This window comes from Vidua macroura, chromosome 8, assembly GCF_024509145.1.
Source record: "Vidua macroura isolate BioBank_ID:100142 chromosome 8, ASM2450914v1, whole genome shotgun sequence".
Taxonomy (NCBI): Eukaryota; Metazoa; Chordata; class Aves; order Passeriformes; family Viduidae; genus Vidua; species Vidua macroura.
Window position 1 is genome coordinate 33,665,977 of NC_071578.1, and position 27,056 is coordinate 33,693,032.

General features: G+C 45.1%; 3 protein-coding genes across 6 annotated transcripts; 2 read left to right on the plus strand and 1 right to left on the minus strand.

Moving 5' to 3' along the window:
• The first annotated feature begins 217 nt into the window (after nt 1-217).
• On the plus strand, nt 218-3,849 carry DNAJC9 (DnaJ heat shock protein family (Hsp40) member C9). Of its 2 annotated transcripts, XM_053983838.1 has the most exons (6): nt 218-650; nt 871-1,008; nt 1,124-1,378; nt 2,065-2,148; nt 2,577-2,721; nt 3,140-3,849. In XM_053983838.1, exons 1-5 carry the CDS (start codon nt 336-338, stop codon nt 2,706-2,708), a joined length of 924 nt encoding a protein of 307 aa, XP_053839813.1. In that variant the 5' UTR covers nt 218-335; the 3' UTR covers nt 2,709-2,721; nt 3,140-3,849. The 2 variants fall into 2 exon arrangements, with proteins under 2 accessions (XP_053839813.1, XP_053839812.1); XM_053983837.1 differs by lacking the exon at nt 3,140-3,849 and having other exon boundaries at nt 2,577-3,058.
• FAM149B1 (family with sequence similarity 149 member B1) lies at nt 3,361-14,418 on the minus strand. Of its 3 annotated transcripts, XM_053983812.1 has the most exons (15): nt 14,302-14,418; nt 13,577-13,681; nt 13,325-13,436; nt 12,265-12,407; nt 11,774-11,893; nt 11,058-11,228; nt 9,958-10,145; nt 9,567-9,697; nt 8,956-9,009; nt 8,430-8,542; nt 7,947-8,126; nt 6,894-7,020; nt 6,438-6,563; nt 5,855-5,936; nt 3,361-5,125 (listed from the first exon to the last, which is right to left on the minus strand). In XM_053983812.1, the coding sequence occupies exons 1-15, from the start codon at nt 14,334-14,336 to the stop codon at nt 5,052-5,054; spliced, it is 1,761 nt and encodes a 586-aa protein (XP_053839787.1). In that variant the 5' UTR covers nt 14,337-14,418; the 3' UTR covers nt 3,361-5,051. The 3 variants fall into 3 exon arrangements, with proteins under 3 accessions (XP_053839787.1, XP_053839788.1, XP_053839789.1); XM_053983813.1 differs by lacking the exon at nt 8,956-9,009; XM_053983814.1 differs by lacking the exons at nt 13,325-13,436; nt 14,302-14,418 and having other exon boundaries at nt 13,577-13,659.
• LOC128810723 (protein ecdysoneless homolog) lies at nt 14,392-24,238 on the plus strand. The gene is made up of 13 exons (XM_053983811.1): nt 14,392-14,602; nt 15,320-15,437; nt 15,786-15,873; nt 16,844-17,022; nt 17,704-17,899; nt 18,818-18,946; nt 19,092-19,217; nt 19,977-20,062; nt 20,787-20,893; nt 21,317-21,494; nt 22,492-22,559; nt 22,637-22,857; nt 23,381-24,238. Exons 1-13 carry the CDS (start codon nt 14,407-14,409, stop codon nt 23,591-23,593), a joined length of 1,905 nt encoding a protein of 634 aa, XP_053839786.1. The 5' UTR covers nt 14,392-14,406; the 3' UTR covers nt 23,594-24,238.
• The last annotated feature ends 2,818 nt before the right edge of the window (nt 24,239-27,056 follow it).

Genomic DNA, 27,056 nt, shown 5'->3' on the forward strand with positions numbered 1-27,056 from the left:
CGGGGTGCGCCCCGCTCCGGCCTCACTCCCGGCCCGATCCCGTCAACCCCAGCAGGCCATGGACGCTGCCCGACGAAGAGCTCCCCGCCATCGCAAGCTCTCCAAGGGGCGGAAAGGCGACGGCCGCCCGGCTCGGTGGGGCCACCGCCCCTCAGCGGGGCCGCAGCTCCGCCTGCCCCCAACATAGCCGGCCCCCCACCGCCCCTCAGCGGCACCGCCCCTCAGCCTGCCCTCATCATGGCCGCCCCCCCGCCTTCCCTCAGCATCGGCACCGCCCCTCAGCCTTCCCCCGTCATGGCGGCTCCTTCACCACCTCCCCTCAGCCTGCCCTCATCATGGCCGCCCCCCCGCCTTCCCTCAGCATCGGCGCCGCCCCTCAGCCGTCCCGCGCGGGCTCTTCCCGCCCGGCGCAGCCGCGGAGCGGGGCGGGAAGGACGGTGGGGCGTCGGTCGTGGTCCCGGCGGGGCGGGATGGCGCTGCCGCAGCAGTGCGAGGCCGCGTTCGGCACCGCGGACCTGTACGGCGTGCTGGGCGTGCGGCGCGGCGCGTCCGCGCAGGAGATCCGCCGCGGCTACCACCGCGCCTCGCTGCGCCTGCACCCCGACCGCGTCCCGGCCGAGCAGAAGGAGGAGGCCACGCGCCGCTTCCAGGTGAGGAGAGACGGAGGGAGGGAGGGAGGGAGGGAGGAGGCCGGTGGCGGCCACGAGCGAGACCGACCCACCACGCCACAAGTGACTGGCCCCCTAATCCGCTGTCCCACAAGTGACTGAACCCCGAGCGAGTGACCACCCCACTGACCAACCCCGACCGTGACTGACCCCCGAGTGACCGCTCCCCGAGTGACCTCCCGGCCACCGCTGCGTCCCGCAGATCCTGGGTAAGGTGTACGCCGTGCTGAGCGACGAGAAGCAGCGCGCAGCGTACGATGAGACGGGCATGGTGGACGAGGACGCCGAGGCGCTGCAGGACGGCCGAGACTGGCTGGAGTATTGGCAGCTGCTCTTCAAGGTGAGAGTGGGATGGGGCTGGGAGACAGAAGAACTTTTCGTTTTGATGTGTTTTCTCTTAAATCCTCCTGGTGAACAAGTCCCGTAACTCACAAAGCATCACCTCTTTGCTCCAGGTCACCGTGAAAGACATCGAAAACTTCCAGAACAGCTACAAAAACTCGGAGGAAGAGCTGGCCGATGTGAAGGCAGCGTACATGAATTTCAAGGGTGACATGGATCGGATCATGGAGTCTGTGATGTGCGTGGACTACACGGATGAGCCCAGGATACGGGAAATGATCGAGCAAGCCATCGACTCTGGGGAGCTCCCGTCCTACAAGGCTTTTGTAAAGGAGTCAAAGAAGAAGATGATGTCCAGAAGAAGGCGGGTGGGTTGCAGCAGTCGATTACCATACCCTTCTCCCCTTGGCAGAAATAAGTAACACTTTTCCTTTTGAGATGTTTGTCACAGGATTGCTGGGTTACACACCTTGCTGCTCACATCTGGTCACCCGTGGTCCTCACCCCCCACCCCAAATCATTGTGAAAGGCTTTTCTACTTCTTTATTTCCTAATTATACACAGTTACATTACAGTTTAGCATGCCCCTGCATTTATCTACAAAGCTGTGAGTTGCTGGAGTTAACAGAAACAAACAAGTGGTAAAAATACATTTTGGTTGGCTTCTGGCAGGTGTGAAACTGCTCTGGCCTAAATGGACTCCTGTATGCTTATGGACACTTTATAGAATGTTATATGCACATCACAGTAATCTTTAAGTCATTGTAGTATCTACCAAGAGAAAAAATAAATGCGTATGGGAACAGGGATGGGGACAAACATCACATTCAACACTGTGAAAGAGCAGAAAAACTTCCTGCTCTGCCAAGTGGTGGAACTAGAATGGGCTTCCCTTGCCTTATTCCTTATCTGTGGCCAAACTTGGAAACCCTTTGCATTTCCCTGCAGCTATTTATACACAGATGCCCAAAAAAAACCCATTTGGTAAGTCTTGTAAGACTTGGTCAGATAACATGCAAAATACTTCTTTAAAAAACCTTGTTTGCTCTTTTAGGCAGAAAAAGAAGCTAAAGAGGCAGAAAAGACTAAAGATGAACTGGGCCTTAGTGGAGAAAATGACTTGCAAGCGCTGATTAAAGTAAGGCTTCTTCTGTTGCAGATAATTTTGTTACTGGCTTATAATTGTGTTTTCCCTGAGCATCTTTGATTTTGGATCCTTGCATATCTTCTGAATTCCTGAGGTTAAAACCTGGCCTTAATGTTAACTATGTGCTTTAATTTAATTAGAATCATAGTACAGTATGGATTTTATTACCTGTGTCTATTTAAAACTTTACAAGAGCTAAGTATTTGGAGTACTTGCACAATAACTTCTAGTTTTAGGCAGTTTCACAGGGAGTTTTAATGATGATGCTAAACTTTCTTGTATTTAACTATGTAGCTTGTATTTAACGTGTTTGATGTAGTCCAAGACTTTGTGTAGCTATCAGACTTCAGTAGGATAAGCTGTATGGGGAAGTTACAAAAGGTTTGAGTTTGGTTGGTGTTCTTTTCCCCCCTCCCCAGAGCCGAAGCAAAGAGCGAGAAAAGGAAATGGATGACTTCTTTGCCCATCTGGAAGCAAAGTATGGGAGCAGTTCTAAGAAAGGAGGAAAGAAGACCTCAGCCAAGAAAAGAAAGGCAGAAGGAACAGCGTAGACTGAAATACCAGGTTTCACTTTGTATGGAAACGTAGCTTTGGGAGAATTTCGAGTGTTTTCTGGCTCCTGTTTCAGACTGTGTGCATTGACTGGCTCTAAGTGGGAGGCATGACACAGAATGCATGCTGAATGAGGAAGACAAGGCATTCCTGTGCTACTGTCTCCAACCCTTTGGGTGCTCTACAGTTGAGATCCATGTGTGCTATTCACACATTTCTTCTGTAGCAAACCTCCTGCTATTTTTAAAGGTCTTTGCACATCAGCTCAACAGGTCTTTTTCAGATATTCCTGTAGTTTTTATAGTTTGGAAAATTGCTGATTTAATAAACAAGAAGGTGGGTTTTTTCAGTTTTGCTTCCTCAGTTCTCTGTATTTTTTCTAAATGAGCTATTTAAAACAAGCCAATTGTGTTGATTCTTCTGATTTCAGTCAAATAAATCCTGCACACTTCCAGGGAGGATCATTTTTCAAAGGCATAGGAGTCTCAAGGTGAACGCTTTGGGAGTTGAAGGCCCTGACAGCTTCAACAACAGCTCCTGGGGGGAAGCCAGAAGTAGATGGTCCCTCTGTTCCCTTTTACTTGTCTGCTCTCAAAAATAACCCTGATTCTGAGAAAGCAGAGGATATAATTGTGGTTTATAACACAGGGCTTGAAGGTTACTTTTATTACACAAAATAAATAACAGTCCAGGAACAGTCTCTGGTGCCAGCCATCTGTACAAAAAAACCAGAAATGGCCATAGGAGGCAACTGCATTTTTTAAACCCACTGACTCCTCTAGGCTGTAAAACACTACATCTTGTTAACAGAAGTCTATTCAAGTTTGTCTGCTTTTGTAACTCTTGTGCTACAGAAAACTCACTTGGTCCCTGAGGAATGGCACGGATACAAATGGGATGCTTATCTGCACTTCGCCTGACATAACTGACACACTGCACAGTGTTCCAGAAGAGAAACTATTTTGAAATGTTTTAGTGAGTAGAGGCCTCTGGTGAGCATCAGCTTCCCTCTCTGAAAACTTAAGATTGAGCTCAGAGCTGCTTTTTTATTTTTAACTTCTGGAAATGCAAAGGCATGTTAACCCAGTTATGTTTGCACAGTTCCTTGTTTTTGATTAAAGCATGTTTGGATCAACTGGACTTGTGAGCTTCAGTATGGATGAAAAATTATTAGCTGGTCTGGAGTGGGGAAATAGGGAAGCCACTTCATAAAGAATACTAACAAGGTTTTTTTCTATTGTGAACTGTAATTTGAAGAATAAGAAAATACAGGAAAACAGTGCTCTTTAATTGGACTAGAAAGGAAGAACTGTTTTTGTGGAGCGTCCAAACTTTGTTTAAATACAGCCAGTGGTTACCTCAGCTTGTTTTTATATTTCAGTCTGGCAGCTACTGTTTGGGAGTAAGACCTTCAACTAATCACTTATTTTGAGAAGCCTGTACTTCATGGTTTCATTTGTCTTATCTGGAGCCACAAGGCCAACTCCAACAAATGCCTCTGTTAGGCCTGTCACACAGGGCAGACACAGCTCCTAAAAGCTCCAATGCATCAGTGGCTTCTGGAGCCCTACCTTGGAGAGAAAAAATCTTGTGTAATTATAGGTATTTTTACAAAGGGACACTGAGCTGTTCTGTGAAATAACCATAAAATGTCTCACCAGGAAGATTTTGAGTACTGTCTGAAACTACTTGCAGTAAGAAGTTTCTTTCTGCCTGCTCAGCCTTCTTCAGTCACTGAGGAAGAGGTAAAAGGTTTTATAACTCGGGAAGAGGCAGTGGTGTGCTGCCCTTGGAGCTGCCAGGTCACCTGCTCTGCTGCCTTGGTTCTGCACACCTGTGTTCATACCTGCTGCAGCTGCCACAGCATTCATCACTTGCCTAAGCTGAGTGCTTGCTTTTGCTAGCACAATATTGCTTTAAACATATTTAAACATATAAATACACTTTTAAAAAAAATGTAAATCACTGCACCTGTGGAAGGCTGGGTTAACCCTCCTAAAGGAAAAAATGAGCAGGTCCTGCAGTACCTGCCTGTAAGGACATGAACCTGTCACCAGCCTCATGGAAAACAGCACAAGCACAGACTGAGAGTGTTTGCTGGGTTTCCTAGGAGTTGGGCTTCACCCTTCCACTGGAGCATCACTTTCTCTACTGGTAGGAAATGGAATGTTTAAGTGCACCCCTTCTAATCTTTGGCAGCTGCTGCTTAGATTTATATAAAAATAACTATCTGTAAGGAAGGGTGTTTGAAAACTCTATGTAAACAACGTTGACCTTGCTGGGAAACAGGTGGTTCATGACTCTGGAGAGGGATGGATGGGTGGATGCTTCCCCATGGCACATCAGTGCCTCTGTTTACTCTTTGTGCCTGATCCACTTCGGCCGTGGGCTTTCACAGAACCACGTGATGGAAGACCTGACAAACAAGAGATCATGGACAGCCTCAAGACTTTGGGAAGGAATTACAGCTAAGTATCAAATACACCTCCTCTAGCCTAAAACTTAAATGTCTTTTTACTCTAACACATGGCTATCAACTGCTCTATTTAAAAAGGCAGAGCTTGTGCTTGCCAAGTTGCTGCATTGCAGGGAGTGACTGCATTCCTTGGTATTTCAGTAAGTATTCACGTCTACAAAGCTTTTCTGCTAATTTAAATTGGTTTTGTCAATACAGCAGTCATAAAACTCATCTTGCATTTTTTTTGGGGGGGGAGGGCAGAGATTTATTTAATTTCAGTAGGAACCACTCTTTGCTTGTTTAAAAACAAGTTACTTCAGTTTTAATAACTTGAGGTTAACAGGCACTATTTCTGTTTAAGCTGACAGCTTGGACGCTGAGAGGCACTGGGGCTGATCACATTAAGCTTCCTTACTTGATTTAAATATTTGGTGGTAATAAAAACAAAAAACAAACAAACAAAAAAAACCAACAACAAAACAAAACAACAACAAAATGCACCTAGCTATGCTCTGGAGTACAGCAAGGATAACATCTGTATAATGGCAAATTAAAGACATGGATGGAACTTAGAAAAACCTCCCCCGTGTAAATTATCTGTAGGAATGTCCCCCTGTAGGAAATGCATCCCTGTCCCAAAAGCCTCCTTTGTTTGATCTTATTAAACCCTGTGACTAATGAGCATACCTGAACTTGTGGATCCTCTCCTTGTCCAGGATTGATTACTATAATCAGTAACAGTGCAAGAACGGCGGCGCTGGGAATGGGGCTGGAAAAACAGCTCAAGTTATTGCTGTTTGCATGAAACAAAATCAGCAAGATTATAATACAACTTAAAGCTACTTAAACATGTGTCTTTGGTAATGAGTTAGATGTTGTGAAGGTCTAAGGAAAGTTTTAAAGAAAGGACAAATCAACTTTAGAAGTAGAAAATACACTTTTCTAACAGTTATTCAGTATGATCACTGGGCCAGTTAGAGGCAGTCTTTCCATCTCAGGATATTGTGCTGTTCCAAAGCAGATTTTATAACTGCTGAGTCCAAGATGTTGAAATTATACACAGAAACCAATCAAGCAGCTATTTAAAAGCTTTCAAAGCTTGGATAAAAACACGTTGTTAGATACAAGAAGGTACCAGTAGAGTAGGAGTTTCAATAAATTAAACTGAGAGTATTTGATACTGAAACAGACTGGACATGGATTGATGTTAATTCTCAAAACACCCTTTTCAGTAATTAAGGAAGATTTGGTGTAATTAGCCATGCTTTACCGAGGATGTGCTGGTTGTGTTAGACCTGGAGAAGGGATCAGGTAAGAACAGCTGCTCCTGGAGCTGCTGGCAAGTGTTGTCTTGTGTCGTGACACTGTGAGTACGGCTCGAGTTCCCTCGAGGTTTCTGCAAGGACAGTAACAGAGTTATGGTTTTTTCTTAGTGCAGCAGTTCATTGAAAATAATTAACCCAGTAATTAAAGCTAATTTTCCAAGTGAATTATTTTATACCTAGTTAGGAGGGAAACATTCAATTGGCATTAGTGAGAACTAAGCAGGTAAGCGTGGGTGATGCTGTTAATCAAAACTGATACAACATTTTTCTGTTTGATCATCTATTTCACCTTCTGTCACAAAACAACAAATAAATTGGAACTCTTGGCCGGGGTAATTTGACCAGCAGTGATAACAACTTTAGATTGTCCAGTAATAAAATGAGATTCTTGTGCCTGTTACCATTTGCCTGTGGGGTCCTGTGGTGCTCCCACGCTCTGCCACAGTGGTGGTGGCAATGGGTGGCAGAGGGTGATTTCTGTTCAGCAGCAGTGGGGAGGGTGAGGTCAGCTGCTCCTGTGCAGTCAGGCTGGAATGCACCAGTAAGAACAGAAAAACCACACAGTTAATGTGTTTGGCAGGTGGAAAGGTGTAAAGTTGTCAGTTTCTTTGGCCTTCTGTAAGAATACCTTGGAAAAGCTTCAAACCATAATCTGCATTTTTAAAAAGACTTTCCTAGTGCTCTCTACTTACATTTAAAAATACATTTTAATAAAGCAGAGATGTTACTATTTCTTAGATTGACTGAAGCCTGAGGAAAGGGAACAGAAACACAAAATACTGGAAGGAGAAACACCAGTTATGAAGGGACAAGGAGTAAGTCTCTCAACACTATGTGACAAGAAATCAACAGACTGGATGAATTTATAGGTAAACAGCAAAACTAAAAGTAAACTACAGTAATTTAGAACACGTGGAATAGACAGGTCTATCAAATCCTTCATTGTTTCCTGATACCCCCTGTGGGTCCCTGTAAATGACTCTATTCAGTCAGGCCATTGGGCAAAATAAAGATATTCTAGATGTGATTGAGGGCTAGCTCACTAGGAGCCCTTTGGTCCATTAGATAACATATCTGAGCATCTTTATAGTCCAGTCTGGGCTAGGATAGCAACATGCAGTATGACCTCCAAAAACTGCAGATTTTAAAATTTATCTTGAAAATAGGCTGCAGAGACAGCCATGTCAAGGAAGAGATGGTGGTGTTCACTTTGCTTGCAGAGGACAGACTGTGATCTGTTGCTTTGTGCAAAACTACCTGAATATGGGAATGTGTGCAATTCACTGAATCACAGCTGGCAGCATGCTGAACATCAGCTTTAACAACTCAGCTTTCTCAGGGCAGTTGTGCTTTAAGGAGCAGTTCCTCTCCTCACCCCAATAATCCATGTCCTCCCTACCCAGGGACGCTCTGACCCTGGTACCCTGCAGGGAGAGGCTGTTTTGGGGACCTACAGGTGCCTGCAGACGTCGTCCCCGGAGCGCGGGGTCCCGATGGGCTGCAGGGTCCGTGGGGGGGGGTTCCTCCTCCTGGTGCAGCGGGACAGGGACGAGGTGCTGAGCTCCAGGGGACGACTTGGCCACGTCCGGGTAGAGAGGAGGGAACTCGAACCTGGCCGTTTGTCATCCAGGTCCCTAACAGCAACAAAAAAAATTACAAGACCAAAAGAGAGATGGTCAGCATGATAACTGCTGTTACCAAAGTGCTCACCTACAGGTGACTTTATTCATAAAATATGTGGCAGAAATTACATGTGTTGATTTTTAAAGTAACTATATCAGTTTTCACAGAGGACAAATAAATAACCAAGCAGGAAAATAACTAATAATTAATTGTTTTCTCTGGTGGAGGAATTTATCTTACAAGATTTTGGGTTGACTCCCTCTCGCTGTGATAGTGCTCTACTTTATTTACTACAGGTGATCTGTAGTTCTTACAGTGTTTTCTCCACTACAGGCAGGTTCCTTTGGTGTAACTGGATCCCATGGATCACCATCAAGCCATTCAGGTTACGCTGAGAATTACTACATGTCTCTTGAGAGAGACTTACCTGAAATTAAAACAAAATAAGCAAGTAAATTACTGTTTGGCAGCAAAACATACACAGGTATTTATAGACTTTATATATCACTTTAGAGAAAAGTCATTCATTTCTTCCGTAACATCCAGATATATACTCAGTTATATTATTTCCCCAGCTGGGGGGTCTTAGCATTTAATTTTTTTTGAATGATAGTGCTTAGAAAATGTCCTAATACTTACTGAGCAGCTCATTTGCTGGTCTTCCAACAATGACTATAATCAGAAGCTTTACAAAAATAATTTTCAGCATATATTGACATTTTATGTCAAGAACAGATCTGCAAAGTCCTTTCCTAAGATACAGACTGATCTGGGAAAAATCATATTCCACCCACCATAAGCAGAGCAAATAGAAATTAGCAGAGAAAATCCCATACATACTTGAGGTGTTTTTCTCCTCTTTTTGCTTTTGCGGCCACCTCTAGGTTTTGGGCACTACACACACAGTAAGAGGACCCAAGGGACAGGCAGGGGGAAGAAATAAGGGAGAAAGAAATAAAAAGAAATAAGGAAAGAGCTGAATTAAAATGGAATAAACAGGTAACACTTTGGTGCTCACCACTCTAGAAGCAGATCATCTAAAGCAGATTATACAGTTAAATTCAGTGTCTGAGGGAAAAAAAACTGGTTTAGAACTGCAGAGAGTTCTCCTTTCTTGCTGGATGAGTTAACTATTAATGTGAGAATGGGATCCCACACACACACTCCTCAATCTCACTCTTTAATTGAAATATTGAATTGTGGAAAGAACTACATCCTGAATCAACAGCCACCACATGGTTATCACACACAGATATAAAACACTGCTTCAAGGAGGAAAGTAGGAATTAAAACTTCCAGCTGGGGAATAACAGAACTAAAGTATCAGAAATGAGAGCCAGCATTCACACAAAGTCCAAACCAGTTATTTATCTAAACACAACCACTCTGTCTGCTGAGGTAACACTGTGATTCATCCCCACACGAAACAACAGCTGGCTAAAAATCCTTACCAGATTTGGTGTCACTGAGGGCATCTTAGTGTGTGGCACCCGAGGTAACAGTGCTGGCAAAGGATCCAGCTGCAAAGGGCTTCTGGCATCTGCTCGAAGTGTTTCCACTGTTATGATATTTTTCTCATCATCTGTGCAAAGCAACAGAATTCCTGTCAATATTGGCATTGCTAATCATGGACAGTGCTATGAATCAAAATTTTTTTAGAGTGAGTCCCCTTGGATGATAAGCTCTGCTAATTTTTTTGAAGACATCTTTCGCACTGTTAGCAAAATAACCTTTTTATTCCCACTGAAGAGATCATTCCCAAATACATCACTCTCCCATGGCATCTTTGCAAAACTAGCTGAAATCCCCTTTTAAGCCTTCACCTTAACTGTGAATCCTTACCAGAGGCTGACCCTTCCCAGTGCCTGCAGATCAATTCTTCCATGCAGACCAGGACTTCACTCCACACATCATCAAACACAAACGTGAGCACGGAATCCTTCATGCAGGAATAGGGAGAGACAGGAGGAAACCCCAATTTCCGTCTGCCAGAGGATAGTGCCATTTTCCTCTCGTGCAACTCCTCCTCCCTGTAAAAATGTAAGTATTACCTGCACCAGAAACTATATCTACTTTTAGTTTTCCCACTGACCTCAGTGAGAAATGACTGACCCTCCCTGGTCTCCCTATACAGAATGATTATAAATCATACTCCATGAACAATAATTTACCCATGAGATCAAATTCATGTCAAAAAAATCAGAATTAGGTGTTACAGTGATATTACTTCATCACATTGTTAGGCTCCATATCTAATGACAGGATAGAATCCTGAAGACAAGAGAGTGATATTTTTTTGCTGCAGCAATGTCTCTCTAGTCTGGTAAAACCAAGAAACATAATAATTTTAATTTAATGGTCCATGCAAATAAGTGGCTTTAATTATTAAAACCAGTTTAGTCAGGAACTGACAGTACCCTTCAGAGTTCTTACCCAGGCCATATGTTCATACTGTAGGGCTGAATAATGTAAAGGGGTAAAAAGATAAAAATAGTGGTAATTGTTTCTTGACAAGCATAAAATCCACTCTAGTTCTTAAAACTACCACTGAAAAAAGATCCAAAAAGGTACAATTCCACCTAACATTCCAGTACAAAATAGAAGCAGCACTCTGCTGTTGCATAACAGCAGTGAATTTGACATAGTGTAAAAAATAAATGGTGTTTAAACACTTATTATTATTAAATACACAGGCTCTTAGTTATGATGGAATGAATTATTCAAACCAAGCACAAAAATGGACAGCGTGAAAAATTATCCAAAAATTCCTAAACATAATTTAGTGAAAGAAATTGTCCTAGGAAATAGGTTTGGAAAATTCCCAGTACCCAGGCAACTTCAGGCCTTTGAAAGCTCTCTAGAGAAAAGATAAATAAATTCATCAGGTATCTGTATCTTAACTGCAGGAACCCCAGGACACTATTTTAATCTTCAATACCTACACATCTCTGTGGTCAAATGCCAAGTATTCCTCCACTATGCCTTCGGAGAGAATGACTTCCTCTTCCCCTTCATTGTTCTCTGAGGAACACAAGGTCAGAGGCTTGGAAGGGTCGGCCTTTTTGTGAGTAGGAGCAACAAAAAGAGGCACCTTCTTGCCCAAAACACTAAATCTGGACAGGTGACAGTTTTCAGAAAGCAGAAATAAAGATAAGTTGTTATTCCACCTCGAAATAACTGAGAGACAAGCATGGTTGTTAAGGGCAAGCAGTAGTAAGGCCAAAAAATTATTAATTACAGTAACAACTTCTGGTCTGGATACCTTTTAATTCTTGCTAAGGAACCTGAAACTTCAGTGAAAACATATCCAAAGCTGATTAGAAAGCATTCTAAAACATTAAATAATAAAAGCAGCACTAACACTGCTTTGTAATTTTTAAAGCCTAGGGAAATTCAACAGATGATTAATAATAAAACCAGCTACAGTACACACATATTCTTAAGAAATCAGCAGCAGCAAAGATATTTCTATTTACTGGCCAGTTCACTGTAGTCAGCAAAAGCACAGCTACATGTTCTTGCTATTCTAAGTGTACTCAATTCAGTTAAAAAGGAAAAAGAAAAAAAAAAAGTGTGCTGTGTTCAAAACTCAGCCTAACTTTAAGAACAAACCTGCCTTCCCACCTTGGCATGATCCAGGCTCACTGCTTGTACTTACTCATCAGAATCCTTTTCCTGTGGTGGACTTACATCAGAGGGAGCCAAACTGCCCGAGGGGGAACTCGAGTACCATCCATACCCTTCATCTGTGGGGGTCACCACCTGCTTCCCCACCACCCTGCCACAGCAAAAACAAAGGAGAAATACAGCAGAAAACCTTGGCAGTAAGATTATTGAAGGGTGTAAGAACAGCAGTGTATCCTAAAAGTTCTCCTGGGAAGCTGTGCAGTTTTCCTGGTGACACTTTCAATTTTCTAAGAGAATTCTGCTCTGTTAAGGCCAAGTCAGTCGCGGATAGCAACAAACCTCTCTCAAAGAACCACGTGTGGGGTAAGAGGATGTTTATTAATGACAGGCAGGCACATCACCAGAGTGATCTCTATCTACTGCATAATTGCATAAACCCACCCTGCCCCCTGTTTTAAAAGCAGCTGTGTGCATCCCTAGCCTTGTTGTGAAGGTACCAGCATCAGACCATTACTAAAATACCTGAGATGAGGAAAGCTGGAGGACCACTGGTGGCATTCTTCCCGCAGTCCCTCAACATGAATGTTCTCTTTCTGCTCATACAGAAGCTCATCAATTTGTCTAAACATCTGCTGAACTTGTTGTGTGGCAGCTTTGTCAAATTCCTGGAGAGGAAAGAAAATACCTCGTGAATAGCATTTGCAGGGATTTTTTAAATTGATCTTTTTAAATATAATTGGAAAACACAACTATTTGTTTAAAGCTTAGCAGGACTGCAGAAAAAAAATTTTAATTTTAAATTATTTTCTCCCAGACATGATGCAGCCTGCTCTTAAGACAGTTGGCAGCCACATAAAAAGCTTACATTGACACAGCAGAAAAAACTATTAAAACATTTTGAAATATCCATATTATTATATTAAGCTACAAAACTTAAAGGAATCAGAACAGAAAGGCTAAACTTCAATGATATTTTAATGCAATGCAGTATTTTTTGCTTCCAGTGTCCATAAACAACAGCAACACAAAAGCAATGCAGGTTGGTGGGAAACACTGAACCTGATGGTCAGGCCCTTTGTTACATGTGATAGAAAATGGGGTCAGTTCTGGGGGTCATTTACATCTAAACAGCTCCATCTCACCTCCCAAAATGCAATACCACACTGGGCTTTGGTGGAAGGATAATAAATCAAACATTTCTAAATGAAAATCATGTTTTAGGAGCTTACTATATTTTGAGAAACATGCAAGGATGCAGAAGTTCGATAAACGCATGCCAGGTATCTGAAAGTCATCCAGCCATGGCTGGGATTCCACAATAACAGCATTTATAGATACAATTGTGCACTAAATGATTTACATTTCCAACATTTTTACTGGAAATGCAGAATATTAACAGAATAGTATAAGCCTAATGTGTTTTGAACTGAAAAATGGAAAGCAGTAAAAAATATGTTCTTTCTATAATCAGTACCCTGATTTTTTGACAGATCCAGTCATTTTTGTTCTGACATGTCTTTGCAGTAGTATTTCAAGTGTCTTTCTGTGCTCGATTTGGCTTGGATGATTATGTTCTACTCACGTCATAGCCCCAAGAAAAGACTGAGCTGTCTTCTGTGGAGGTGTCAGCCCAACCCTGACTTGCAGTCCGTGGATCCCCATGATCATCTGATCCCTTATGGATTCTCGATTCCCTGAAATGCGCACGTCGAGCCAGAAACAAAACCAAAAAGAAAGCAAAACAGCCCACAATAAACAATGAGAGATCGAGTGAGTCAGTAAACAGTGCCCAGCTGGATCAGAACAGCTGGATCAAATGTGTCAGGACAAGTACCTGGAGGTCTGGGCAAGGTGTTCAGCCGTGGGTGTGGCTGAGCACACCTGAGCCCGTGGCTCGGGTGGTGGGTGATGCCTCAGGGCATGTTTTGGGAGTCCTTGCCTGAAAAAACAGCAGTGGAATTTGGCATAACTTACAAGAATAAACATTGACCGAGTTCCCAATAAGTTTTATAGGTTTTTCTTTCCTGCTTCTCAAGGATTGTGCACACATTTGTTACTATTACAAAGCTAATTCTTGTCACCAAAGCTCTAGGTTTAAGGTGTCAAAACTAACTCTAGGATAAATATGGAGTTAAAGGTCTTGGCTTCAAAATCAGTTCAACTTAAAGCTAAAATGCTGTGAATTGGCCTACAGCTCCCTAAAAGCAGAGACAACGACATTATCCCTGTAGATTGATTAAATTGAATTACATTAAATAGAACAAGAGTAAACGAGACGAGTAAGTCAGAACTGACTCAACTCTTGGGTCAGGAGAAAAAAGCCAATTACAGGGATTTAATCGCATTCTGTCACACCGGTGTCGGCTCGGGACCGGTGCTCAGGAATTCCGGGAACCATCTCCCGTCGGGGACATGGGGTGACCGGGCCGTCACGGGGCCCTGCTTGGTGCTGGGGGGAGCGCGGGCGGCAGGCCCGGGAGCGGGGCCGTGGGGAGGGCGACCGGGACCGCGATAGGGCTCGGGGCCGTGCCGGGCCCCGGGGGAGCGGCAGCTACTCACGCCTGCACCGGTTTCCGCGCGTATCGCGATATCATCCTCAGCGCCGCCGCCCGGCCGCCGCCATCGCGCCGCTCCTCCCCGGGGGCGGAGCGCGGCCCCGGCGCGATGGAGGCGCTGCGGCGGCCGGCGCTGCCCGAGGACGCGGTGCGCTACCGCCTCTTCGCGGCGGCGGCGGCGGGCCCGGGCGGCGAGGCGCTGCTGCGGCGCTGCGCTGAGCTGGCCCTGGTGCGCTTCGCCCCGCTCCTGGCCGCCTACGTGTGGCAGCGGCAGCCGTTCCGCCTGCGCTACGTGCCGCGCCGCGGTGAGCCGGGAGCGGGCCGGGACGCACGGCGGGAGGAGCGCCCGGAGCGGGGGGACTTGGGAGGGGGAACCGGCAGCGTGTGAGGGGGAACTGCGGGCATTTGAGTGAGATACGGCGGCCGGGAACCGGGAGCGTGTGAGGGAGAACCGACGGAGTGTGAGGCGGACCTCGCGGCCGGGAACCTACGGCGTGTGAAGGGGATCCGGCGGGCTCGAACCGGGAGTGTGTGAGGGGGAACCGGGAGCGTGTGAGCGAGAACCGAAGGAGTGTGAGGGGCATCCGGCGGCCGGGAACCGACGGCGTGTGAGGGGGATCCGACGGGCTCGAACCGGGAGTGTGTGAGAGGGAACCGGCGGCCGGGAACCGGGATCGTTTGAGGGGTGTCCAGCGGCCGGGAACCGACGGCATGTGAGGGGGATCCGGCGGGCTTGAACCGGGAGCCTCTGAGGGGGAAGGGAGGGCGTGTGAGGGGAACCGGGAGCGTGTGAGGGGGGACGCGGCGGCTTCACAGACTCTCAGGGTCACGGCATGGGTTAACCCAGTGAAGCATCTGGTGCCACCTCCCCGCTGCAGCAGGGTCATCCCAGAGCACACGACTCAAGATTCCGTCAGCAGGGTCTGGAATATCCCCAGTGAGGGAGATGCGCACCCTGTGTGCACAATCTGTTCCTGTGCAGGGGGTTGCTGAGCCGCCTCTCCTCTCTCTGCCCCGTCCAGGCGAGACCCCGGCGCACATCGGCGGCACCACCGTGTTCGGGGATAACGTGGAGGATGAGTGGTTCATTGTGTACCTGCTCCGGGAGATCACCAGGGAGTTCCCGGGGCTGGCAGCCAGGTAAAGCGGGTCCTGCTCAGGTGCTTTTGTGTGAGGGCTGCGGAGGGGCAGTGCCTATGCTCTGAAGGTCCTGTCTTAACATTCCCCATCCTTGGAGGCATTTCCCCATCCCATAGACGTTTGAAGTGTCCAGGGGCCGGGTGGATGGGGCTTGGAGCAGCCTGGGCTAGTGGAAGGTGTGCCTGCCTGTGGCAGATCATCTGGAACCAGAGGATCTTCAAGGTCCCTTCTAACCTAAGCCTTGCTATGGGTCTATGAATATTCAAAATCCCCAGCAGACATGGATTCAGAAGTGTGTTGTGCTCTGCAAGGCTTTTTCTGCTGAGAAACCAATTTCTCCTTTGCCAGGATTGATGACAACGATGGAGAGTTTCTCTTGATAGAAGCTGCTGATTTTCTCCCAAAGTGGCTCAATCCTGAGAACAGTGAAAACAGGGTGAGTAAAACTTGTGTACAGTTGGCAAGGGGCCCACAGTGGCCTTTTATGTAGCAGCTGGAGTTTTCTCTTGCACTTCTAGCCAAGTGGTCTGACTGCCTCAAAAAATCCAGAGTGCTGTCTGTCCCTTACTGTTGCTCCCTTCAGGAGCACTCCTGTGTCCCCCTGAACTTTCTAGCTCTGCTAGAACCACTTGGATGATTTTTTCTTTTTTACCATATTGTGGAGTGTTTAGGCAAGAGGATTTGCTGCCCTCAGAGAGGGAATGCTCAGGGCTGGAGTGTTGCTGTCTCTGTAAGGACACAGGCTTTGTCTGGTACAGATGAAATAATGAGCAGACACCTTCAGCTGGATATGGATGGTTGCTACTGGCAATGGATTAAAATAGAAATAATTAACTTGTTCATTAGCAAAAATTGTGTCATTATTTTTCCCCTACTCCAAGATTCTTAGAAGGGATGGAACACAACCCAAAAATTGATTGCAAGTGTGTACCTGGACTGCCAGGCTCACATTGTCCTTTTGTTTGAGGGAACAGACAGAGTGAGGGAGTTGAGAACATTGCAGTCAGGGCTTTTCTTAGGATCAGGAACCAGCAGAGGTCGCATGTAGCACCTGAAGTAATGCTTTTTAATCCCTGTGATGTTCTGAAGCAGTTAGGTTATGCTGGTTCTCCTGAAGCACTTCTCTAGTTGAAGAGAAACTTGGTATTATTGTTGTTAAGGAAACAAGATATATTTGACACAACTTGTTGCAGTTAAAACAGGGCTTTTTACTGGTTGGATCATGGTCTCTGGCATCTCAAATAACTTTTGTAAAAAAGCTGTGCTGCTTCCTGTATTGGTTCTCTATTTGTACTGTATATTCTCTGTGTTGAAGCAGATGCATTTGTATATGAAATGAAATTTTCCCTCGCTCTGTGTGTGTGAGTGCTCTTACCCTGTGTGATTAGAGCATTCCTGCCTGCCAGGTGTTCTTTTACAAAGGAGAGCTGCACATCATTCCGCTGTCGGAGCCTTCGGAGCAGGACTGGCACCTCTCTGCTCCCTGTCCCACGGTGCCGCAGGCGCTGGCGCTGTTATCCACCCGCTCCGAGGAGTTCCTGGCTGCAGAGCCCATCAGAGCTGCGCTGTACAAACGCATCCAAGGGTACGTGGGGGCTGCGTTTTGGTCCTCTGCAGCAGTGGGGTTTGCTTCTGGGCTTTAAGCATTTCCCCAAGAGATGTGATAAAGCTGGTTCCTGTTCAGACACCAGCAGCTAGAGGTTTTTCTGTGGCACTCTTGGAAAGAGGGGGATCAGTGTCCTGTAGGCTGTGATCTGGGGATCTGAAACTGGTTCACTGCTGTAATTCCACACCTGACAGTGACAAGAGTTACTCTTCCTTCACATCTGTCTTATATGGAACAATCAGACAGTTCCATGATCTTTTAGGAGCCCTGTACACGAGGAAAAAAGAGGACTTGACCTAAAATGTAGAACCAGCAGAATTGTCAGAGCTTCAGCTTGTCACAGCAGTGCTCAGCCTTATGCTTTATTTTTTGCAAGGATTTGACAGGATAACTTTTACAGAGTATGGTGAAGGAATACTGCATAGCTGGATATGTTCGTTAAGTTCACAGACTCACCCATGTGGGGGATTAAATTTTCTTAGCCATGTACACTTATATAAATATGTATTATAGAATCAGACACTCTAGGCATTAGATTGGCCAAGTTTTAACTCCAGAGTAATCCTCTGTGCAGGTAAATATTAAAGTGAAAGTGGGCCTCATGGTAAAGAAGGAGTGGTTTACCTCTCAGTACCCTTCCCATGCTCTGTTGCCGCTCAGGTATCCCGAGAAGATCCAGGCCTCGCTGCACCGAGCCCGCTGCTTCCTCCCGGCTGGAATCGTGGCCGTGCTGAGGCTGCGCCCGTCCCTGGTGGCTGCGGCAGTCCAGGCCTTCTACCTGCGGGATCCGGGCGATTTACGGGCCTGTCGGCGCCCCTTCAGAACCTTCCCTGCAGAGCAGCGAGTGATGGCCCTGGTAAGTGCTCTCTGGAGCCTCTGATGGCCCTGGCAGGTGCTCCTCTAAAGCCTGTGGTCACCGTGCTAAGTGCTCTCCTATAGCCTTGTCACTTAATTCCCATCTGTCACTGACAAGGGTTCTGTGGCCAATGGTATCAACACAGAGATTTAACTTTAAACTGCCAGTTTAGTGTTGGTTTTTTTTTTTTTCCCTTCTGGCTCTAGGGATGAATTTCCAGGTCATTACATTAATAGCTTCTCTGGATCAATGTGGCTGGATTTTGAAGGGGATGATCGTGAGAGAATTGTTTCTGAAACCAGAGGTTGTGATAACAATTCCTCTGCTGAAGTGCCTGCTGAGTAAATTGATCTCCTTGTGTGATCAGAGCAGTTTGACAGCCCTGCCAGCCAATGTGAGGAGTTGCTCCTAACCAGTGGTTCACTCCAAGGCTTTTCACCTTCTCAGCTGTGCTTTCACAGCTGTGTGAAAGCTTTCATGAAGTGTTTTATGAGCACTGTCCAAGCACTATTTTATCTGATTAATTTTGATGCAGAGTTGTACCACTAGACTCCTGAAAAGAAGCTTTAGAGTCAAATTTTGGACTTCCAAACTGTTGCCGAAATCTTTTAATCAAATTGAATTTTAATTGAAAATACACCTTGTTAATGTGAATACTAAATACTGAGGATTTCTCCTAATGTATTTAGAGTGACAAAAGTTCATATTTACTTGGGTATTTCAATTTGGGACATACTTTGTAAAGCCTGAAAAGCAATTTATCAGAAAAATCTAAGACATATTTTGAATTCAGTCTCAGGTATTGCCTGTAATATGGGTGCCTTCAAACACACTCTGGTGAGCCTGGAGGGAGTTTGATGCCTGTCCCCAGCACAGTCAGGCTGCAGGGAGTGTTTGTTTCTGCTCTGGCTGTTTCAGGTGACTTTCACTCGGTGTTTATATGCACAGCTGGCGCAGCAGAAGTTTGTTCCTGACAGACGCAGTGGATACACCCTGCCCGCCCCATCTCATCCTCAGTACAGAGCCTACGAGCTGGGCATGAAGCTGGTAATGAGTTCTGGGGCATTTTGGACTTGTTTCATGTATGCCAGGGAATGAGTCGTTGTCTAGAAGTTGCCTGCTTGCCCAGAGAAATGTGAGCAAAGTCCATCACACCTTGACAACCTCTTGTTGTTGCATCTTTTATCTACAGGCTCATGGCTTTGAAATTTTGTGCTCCAAGAGCAGTAAAGTAGCTCCTGATGCCAAGAGAAATGTGATAAGCGGTCCTCTGTGGGAGAGATTCCTCAGGAGCTTGAAGGAGAAAGATTATTTCAAGGTGAAGCAGTGTGTCTGTGGCTTTTAAACATTCCAGGGAAAATAAACTTTAACCCTTGAACTTGTGCAAGGAGTTGCAGCGGGGCAAGAACTTGAATCCTTATCTCTGTGTAAAATGAAATAATATCTTTAAAGAGGACATGTGCAGTTTGTTCCCCTTTGAAAGTAATTCATTTTGGAAATTAAAAATGAAAAAGCAAGATCTGGGGATTGATTCATTCATCTAAAGCAAGGGGAGAAATACACTTGAATGAAGAAAACCACCATATATGATTGTGTGAGGTGTAACTGATTTCACTGGTTTACATTTAATTTCCATGCCTCTAGAATGCAATATTCTTCAAGATCCATACATAACACCATAGACCTATCTGGGCCCATGCAAATGTAATTTTTATGTGTGTGTGGTTTTTGTGAGTTCTGGGGGTTTTGGTGAGGTTTTGTGTTTTGTTTTTTTTTTTTCTTTAATATGCCTTTGACTACTTATTTGGAGTTAATAAATTGAACATAAATTGAGTACTTACTTGAGGGTTATAAAATTGGACAACTCTTTTGAAATTCTTAGGTTAATATACTTTAATACACTTCAAATATAGGAATGCCCCTTTGCTGTACTGAGTTCCAAGTGTACATGGCAAAGAGGTTTTACTTGTTTTGGTTCTCTCAGCATTTCTGTGTGACAAACAGTCATCCTTAGGAAGTCTGACTGTGAAGAGGAAGGGCAGCATTTGGATTCATGACTGTGACTTGCATTAAACAGGGAGAAATGGAAGGATCAGCCAAGTACCTGGAGATGTTGCACATGGCAGAAGATCACTTCCAGCGCTTTGTTTCCATGTCAGAAGGGTAAGAACTACTTGAAATTCATGAGTGTTATATACCCTACAAATCCTTTAAGTGACCTTTGAAATCCTTGTTACAAAAACCTGAACCCTTTTCTCCATTGTACATTTAGCATGGGAGCTGTGGCCAGGACACACAAGTACTGATTGCTCAGAATACTCCACTAGGAGAAGTTCTGGCTTGAGTAACTCTTTATCTTGGTTTTGTGAAATGTTGAGCTCTTCCAAGTGGTTTCCAAGTGGTGACTGAAAAGCATTATTTGCTTGGTTGACTGTAGAAAGTGAAAAGCAGTCCCGGTGAATAATAAATACAGGGTAATCTGTCTCCTTTGCTCAAAGGCTGGCTGTGGGTTTCTCTGGAAGATAAATCCAAAAAATAAATCACTACAGGAATATCTGAGGCTTTGCCAGCTCATAATATCTTCACTCTTAGTTGTTTTGAGTTTCCAGTCTGTACTGGCAATGTTAATATTTACCAAGGCAAATTAAATGTAAAGAAAAAGAGCCATGAGAAATGGGCTTTGGAGCCATCAGCTGGGAATTGCAGGGACTGCCTGTGTCCTGTTTTGGCCAGTACTCTGGGTAGTACTCAGGTACTTCCCCCAGGTTCATTTCCCTTTTTGATGTGTTTACACAGAAGGAAAAATGAAGAATTTGAGTGCAAACCTGAATGCAGAGCATGTGGTCCCGTTGAATCCATTTCAGTAAATTATTTTTTTTTCTTCTAGCTCTGATGAAGTGAGCCCAGGTGATGAAATCCTGACACTATTACAGACAACAACCATTGATCTGAAGGAATTTGAGAGAGAAGCAGCTTGTCTTCCTCCAGAGGATGGTAAGCTGGCTGGGGGGAATTATTCCTGTTACAGATGGTTATTTGTGGGGAGAGAGGGGGAATATTGACAGTGCTAAAGGGAGAGCAAATCCAGCCTTCATTAAGACTAAATACTGGATTGGCTCTCCCAATTTAGAGGAAGCCTTTCTTCCTCCACTTAGTGGCCAAAGGATTCTCAGTGGCTAGAATGGTATCTCTTAGTTTGAACTCTGCAAAGCAGAGTCTAAAAGTAGTGAAAAGAAATCTCAACTCTGTTCTTCTCAGCCTCTCTCTGCCTTATGCTGTGTGTGACCCAGGATCAGCACAAAAACTTAACTGCAAAACTGAACTGCAAAATGGTTTCAGTCCTGTCAGTCAGCTGGTTTGGGCCCTGTGGGCCAGCAGGCTTGTGCAGGGTCACAGATCTGTCCTGTGCTCTTTCAGATGACAGCTGGCTGGATATTGCACCAGATGCTCTGGATCAGATGCTGAAGGAGGCAAGAAATGAGTCCCTTCCTTCCACAAATGAGGAAGAGCAAAAATATGACTTGGAAACAGTTGCTGAGAGCATGAAGGCTTTTGTGTCCAAAGTCTCCACGCACGAAGGAGCAGAAATGCCATGGTAGCAGCACTTTGAGTTTGGGGTCTGGTGTAGGATGTTGCACTCTGCTGCAGCCCTGTGGTTGATTCTGTGATGCAGAGAATCAGAGTTTGAAGGTGTTGTGCTGAGCAGGGGCCTGAAGCAGAGCCACAGCAGTGAACATGTACTTGCTTTAAATCAGCTTGGTACCGCTCTGACACTGGTGCAGGTGAAAGTGCTGCAAGCTGAGCTGCTCTCTGTCACTCAGTTTGATTTTGTGGTTGTGGGATGTGCCCATGGGGAGGACAGTGTGGGAATGCCATGGGAAACTACAGTCATTTAACATAAGGCATTTCCCCAGAGTCCTCTGCCCCCCACTGCAAATGAGCACATGCCCATCACCTGTCAGTTTATGGTTGTCATCTCCCCAAGTTCTGGAAAGTTCCCCGTTCTCGTTGTTTCTAATGGTTCCCTCTGTAAACCACTCCTTCCCATTTCCCTCATTGGCCCAGTTTGTGTTACCCCATCCCTTACACCTTCTTCCCATTGGATCATTTGTACCCTAGTTACTCCTTCCCTCCCCAGTTATATACTCTGGCCCCTCCTTCCCCGGGGCTCTCGGAGTCTGCCTCCCCTGCGTGTGGTTGTCTCCCTGCTCCTATTTCTGCCTCCCTACTCCTTTGATCAATCCTGAATAAACCCGCTCGGATTCCAGCAGCTCAAGAGTCCTTCCGTCTTCCTGGTGGGGATTTTAATTACGCTATCCAGGCACCCGTTGACCAGACAACTGAGGGTTACCCTGGGGACTCGGTCTGGGGTAGCCTATATGTGGTCTTCAAAATTTTTCTCTTTTCTGCCAGGAATTCTTCCACTCACTCTTTCATGTCTAATCCATAGAGGCTTCAAACCTCTGAGGACTTCTAAATTCAAATGTCCCATATTCAATCCTGGCTTGAGAGAGATCAATATGGCTTGTGCCTGTGTCAGGCTTATGCAAGCATAAAAGCTTCATTTACTTAAAAATATTTTTATATTTCAGGTCATCTGATGAATCCCATGTTACCTTTGACGTGGATTCTTTTACAAAAGCCCTGGACAGAATTTTAGGTGAGACTGCTTCTTTCATTGAAATAAATCCCTGCACTGATTTCTTTGCTGTTGTACTGACACAAAATAATGTCCAGGGGCGGACTCAGAGGAGCTGGATTCTGATGATCTGGATGAAGAGGAGGAGTTTGGTTTCTCAGATGGGGATGATGAAGACTTGGCTGCTGGAGATCAAAGGCAGGAGCAGAAGGTGTCTCCTGAGGAGCTCGTGGGCAGTCTCAAGGCGTACATGAAGGAGATGGACCGTGAGCTGGCACAGACCAACGTTGGGAAAAGTTTCACCACCCAAAAGAGAGGGGTGAGTGTGCCTTGAGCTCTGATTTGGAGCAGTAATTTCCAAACAGGAAATGTGCTGCAAGTGGCCCTTCTGAGTAATGTGATCAGAACCTTCCCCCATGCAAGCAAAGTGTGCTGTACCTGCACCAAAATAAGTTGGTTTTTTTTTTTTAACTAAAGCTTACCTAAGCTTTGAATTTGCCCATCTTTCCAAGACTTAGTTCCATTTCCCTGTTTTTAGTAGTAGGGCAAGCAGCTGCAGCTTCACTTGTGAGTTCCTGTAGTCGATTTCTCCCATAGGAGGCTGAGGCAGGAGTCAGCAACACTTTCTGTCCTTCTCTTGGAACCTAATCAGGGTAATGGACAGTGGTGATTTTCAGCTGGCATGAGCATTTGGTGGCTGAATTCCTGTCTGTCAGGACTCTGGAATGTACTGGACTTTGTTGGCTGCAGAATTGTTGTTCCTTTTCTCCTGTGGTTTGCCTTTTTTCCCCTTAAATCTGCTCATGCAATTTGATAAACCTTTCTCTTTGTACTTGCTGCAGGCAAGTTCTGTTGAAGCAGCCCCGTCTGAGAGGGCTGGCCCTGATTGTGGAGCTGAGGATGCTGAGCTGGCACCCGTGGATGTGGACATGAACCTGGTGGCAAACCTGCTCGAGTCCTACAGTGCCCAGGCTGGCCTGGCAGGACCCACCTCGAACATTTTACAGAGCTTGGGGGTGAATTTACCTGAGAACACAGAGCTCACTGGCAGCTGAGCCATGCAGGGAGAGGCTTTGGACAAGACATGGCTGGTGGGGAGGTGAAGCACAGACAGACGGGCAGGATGTGGAAGAAGAGGCCAAAGGTTTTAATTTTGAGCATTCTGTTCATTTATGTGTCGTTTCAGCAAAGTGAATTTGCCTGCAAAAGTCTTCTGTTTGGACACTGTCTTGGATGGAAATGAGGTTTTCCTAGTGCTAACACAATTTCGGAAAACTGAAAAATGATGTTGAATGAATGATTCTAATGAGGCTTTCTATTATTACAAAACCTCTCTTCCATTTTTCCAATCAGTGATCCAATTTGCCACGTTTCTAAAATGTCCTTTTACCCACTGCTAAGTGGGTTCAATATCTGGGAAGCAGCTCCTGTTCTGAAAATGCTGCTGCCTTCAGGGGGAGGTGGGGAAATACCACATTGCAGGAAGAGTCTCGTGGATTTGGGAACGCTGGTGAAATGTTGGGCAGACATTTAATCCTTCCCAAGAGCACGAGGCTGCATTGTAAGAACTTCTGACAATTACTGTAAGAGCCTGTTCCTTATTAAGCACAAGGATTTGAAGAGTCATTGGATCAAATGTGTAAATATTGGCCAGAAGCATTTTTAAAATTTATTTCAATAAAAACAGAAATGCAGCTTGATTACTGAATTTTTTTGAAGGTATGCATAATTTCCTCAGTGCAGTATCAGTTCTTGGAGTGAAAGCATTTTCATCATTGGTCATTTTCTGAATGAATTCCATTATTGCTGAATGTTGGTGTCATGCCAGCAATTGCTGTATTTAAGCCCAGGCTGAACAGTTTGAAGTTTTTTTCAGTGAAAATGTGGCTAGAAGGCATGCAGCATGTTGCTTTCATGTGGAATGAAAAATCTATTTTAAATATGACAACTTTTGTTTCAACAAGATAAATTTGAAATAAAATTGGTAGAAATTCTTGATAAATAGACACCAGCAATGCATTCCTGCCAGGTCCAAATCAGCTTCTCAATTTATCTTTTAGGTTTTTTTTCATTCAGCAATTAATCAGTTGTCCTCCACTAATGTTGTGCAATTTACTTTGTCAGCAGTTCAGGGAGAGTACTGGCAGGTTGGACAGGGATTAGAGATGGACAGCAAGAGCTGGGGAGTGCGAAGAAGGTTCTGCTAAATTTCAAGGAATTTGGACTGCTCAGAGGTGAGAGACTCAGACAAATCTGTGGTGGGAAAATGGGGTTAACAGAGGTTTTTGAATTTAGACAAGGATAATGAGCAGGTAGTGGTGGAAAACAGATGTACTTGAACCTTGGGAAGGGTTTGTGTTTCACCAGGAAAGGTAATTAACACATAAAATTCTCCACTGAGGAGTAGTTAGATCAAGTTTAGATACTTTAAAACATAATTGAGTTTAAGAACATGATCACCTTTAACTGCTGTGTGGCCTGTGCCGTACAAAAGGTCCAAATAGATGGAAGGACTCTTGCAGTGCATGAGGAGAACTCCTAAGCAGAGGTTCAGAACAAAGCTGCTCTTTTGGAAACTCTCCAGCTGAGGTTGCTGCTTGGATAATCTCACTTTTCCATCCGTGGGACTGGGATTTCTCTGGGGCTGTGCTCATCCCAGCTATTTACATTTGTTCAGCAGCTTCACAGTGGAGCCCTTCCAGCCTCTGCAAGTGCTCCCAGGAGAGTTTGCCATGGAAGAATAAGCAGTTCCATGCTGCCTCTTCCACTGCTTTGAGGTAACACATGAGGCATCTCCGTTTTTAAATCTGAGAGTATTTTTAGTGAAGGAAACCTGATGGAATTAATTAGGGAAGACAAGTGTTGTGTGGTTCCCTTTCAATGGATTGCTATTGAAGTATATTCTGAAGTTGTTTCACTGGGTAATTTTCCCTCCTTGTCTGTATTTCAACTGGGGGAATCCCCATTCACCTGCAATACCAAGGGTATCAATTGAAAGAAACCCTGCCTGGGCCACTATTTCAGGGAACACTCTTTATGATGTGGTTTTATTGGTTTGAAATGAGAGCAAACCTTCAATTTTCATCATCTTTCAGTTTGAATTGACAAGGAATCTCTGTTGTGCCTTACATTTAGGGTTTAAAGAGGTAGAAACTCTGATTCCATCATTTGAGGGATTTATATTGAGGGGCAAAAAAAGGGCTGGGAAAAAAAAGCAACAAAAAAGAGCAGGGGGAAAAGAAAAAAGTGGCAAAAAAGGGGCTGCAAAAAAAAAGGCTGGGGGAAAAAAGGGTGGCACAAAATGGTGGAAAAGAAGTGTGGAGGGAAAAAAAGCAGCAAAAAGGATGGGAAAAGAAGGGGGCAAAAAAGGGCAGGGGAAAAAATGGAGGGAAAAAAAAGGGTGAAAAAAGTGGGGAGAAAAGTTGCTAAAAAAAAAGGGGGGGAGAAGGGCAGAAAAAATGCAGGAAAAAAATGGGGCAAAAAAAAAAAGGGGAAAAAAAGGCAGCAGAAAAGGCAGGGAAGAGTGAAAAACTGAGGTGGCATAATGGTGAAAAGGTGGCGTTTAAGAAGCAGGAAAGGCCTAGAAAGGTGAGGAGAAAAAGGTGTGAAACATGAGTGGGAAAAGGATGGGAAATGTGAGGGAATAAGAACGGAAATCCCAGAGACACCCCCACACCTCAGGCCCCCACCCAAATCCCACAGGCCCCCAAAAGAGCCCCTCCAAACCCCACAGACACCTGGGCCTGGATTCCTACAGGAACACTTGGTAACAACTCGGCTCCTTGCAACGGGATGGAAACAACCACCAGGGGTGGGAATGTGTGCCCACTGTGCTTCCAGGCTGGGAATCAGCTGTGTGGGGCCATGCCATGGGAAAGTGTCCTTAACAACTGCCAGGCTTCTGGGCTCCAGCTGGAGCTGGGAAGCAAAGGGATTAGTCCAGGCAGGAGAACATCCCATCGTGTGGTACTCCTGCAAAGTGTGGATGTTTGGAACAGAGCCTCTCCTTCAGCAGGCCAACGCTCCCAGATGGAAATTCACAAGGGTACGAGGCTGGGAAGTGAAGAGCAAAGCTGTTGTGAAGGTAAAGCTCAGTTCACTCAGACAGATCACACAGGTCACTTGAGCACTGTTACAGGTAGGAAATAGAAAAAGAGAGATTTCCAGTAAAGCCTTTGCAGTTTGGTGGGGAAAAGGAGTTGGGGATGCCCAATGGCTGCAGAGATGCTGATCTAAATTAGTTCAGACCAGATTTGCCTTTTTTTAATTGGTGAGGGCTTTTAACCTTACCTGCAGTTATAAGGCCAAATAGGTTTGGAATTACTCTAGTTTAATCTAGCTGTCCTCGATGCTGCATACTCACAGCAGCCATATTTAACTCTCATGTAATGTGTGAATTTGCTTCTGTCCCTATCCCAAATGTCATCCTTCCTGGGTTTTCAGCTTCTTTTTAATAGGCAAGTAAATCTTCTGCATCCCTCTGCAGTATTTCCATGGGTAAAAATACTGAAGAACACT

Coding starts and splice junctions, on each gene's coding strand:
- DNAJC9 (XM_053983838.1), top strand. CDS start 336: ATGGCCGCCCCCCCGCCTTCCCTCAGCATCGGCGCCGCCCCTCAGCCG. Junction 651..870: donor AGGCCACGCGCCGCTTCCAG/GTGAGGAGAGAC, acceptor TGCGTCCCGCAG/ATCCTGGGTAAGGTGTACGC. Junction 2,149..2,576: donor ACTTGCAAGCGCTGATTAAA/GTAAGGCTTCTT, acceptor CCCCCTCCCCAG/AGCCGAAGCAAAGAGCGAGA.
- FAM149B1 (XM_053983812.1), bottom strand. CDS start 14,336: ATGATATCGCGATACGCGCGGAAACCGGTGCAGGC. Junction 13,682..14,301: donor GCGCGGAAACCGGTGCAGGC/GTGAGTAGCTGC, acceptor CTGTTTTTTCAG/GCAAGGACTCCCAAAACATG. Junction 9,010..9,566: donor CCTCAGTGACACCAAATCTG/GTAAGGATTTTT, acceptor CTGTGTGTGTAG/TGCCCAAAACCTAGAGGTGG.
- LOC128810723 (XM_053983811.1), top strand. CDS start 14,407: ATGGAGGCGCTGCGGCGGCCGGCGCTGCCCGAGGACGCGGTGCGCTAC. Junction 21,495..22,491: donor GAAGGAGCAGAAATGCCATG/GTAGCAGCACTT, acceptor TTTATATTTCAG/GTCATCTGATGAATCCCATG. Junction 22,560..22,636: donor AGCCCTGGACAGAATTTTAG/GTGAGACTGCTT, acceptor AATAATGTCCAG/GGGCGGACTCAGAGGAGCTG.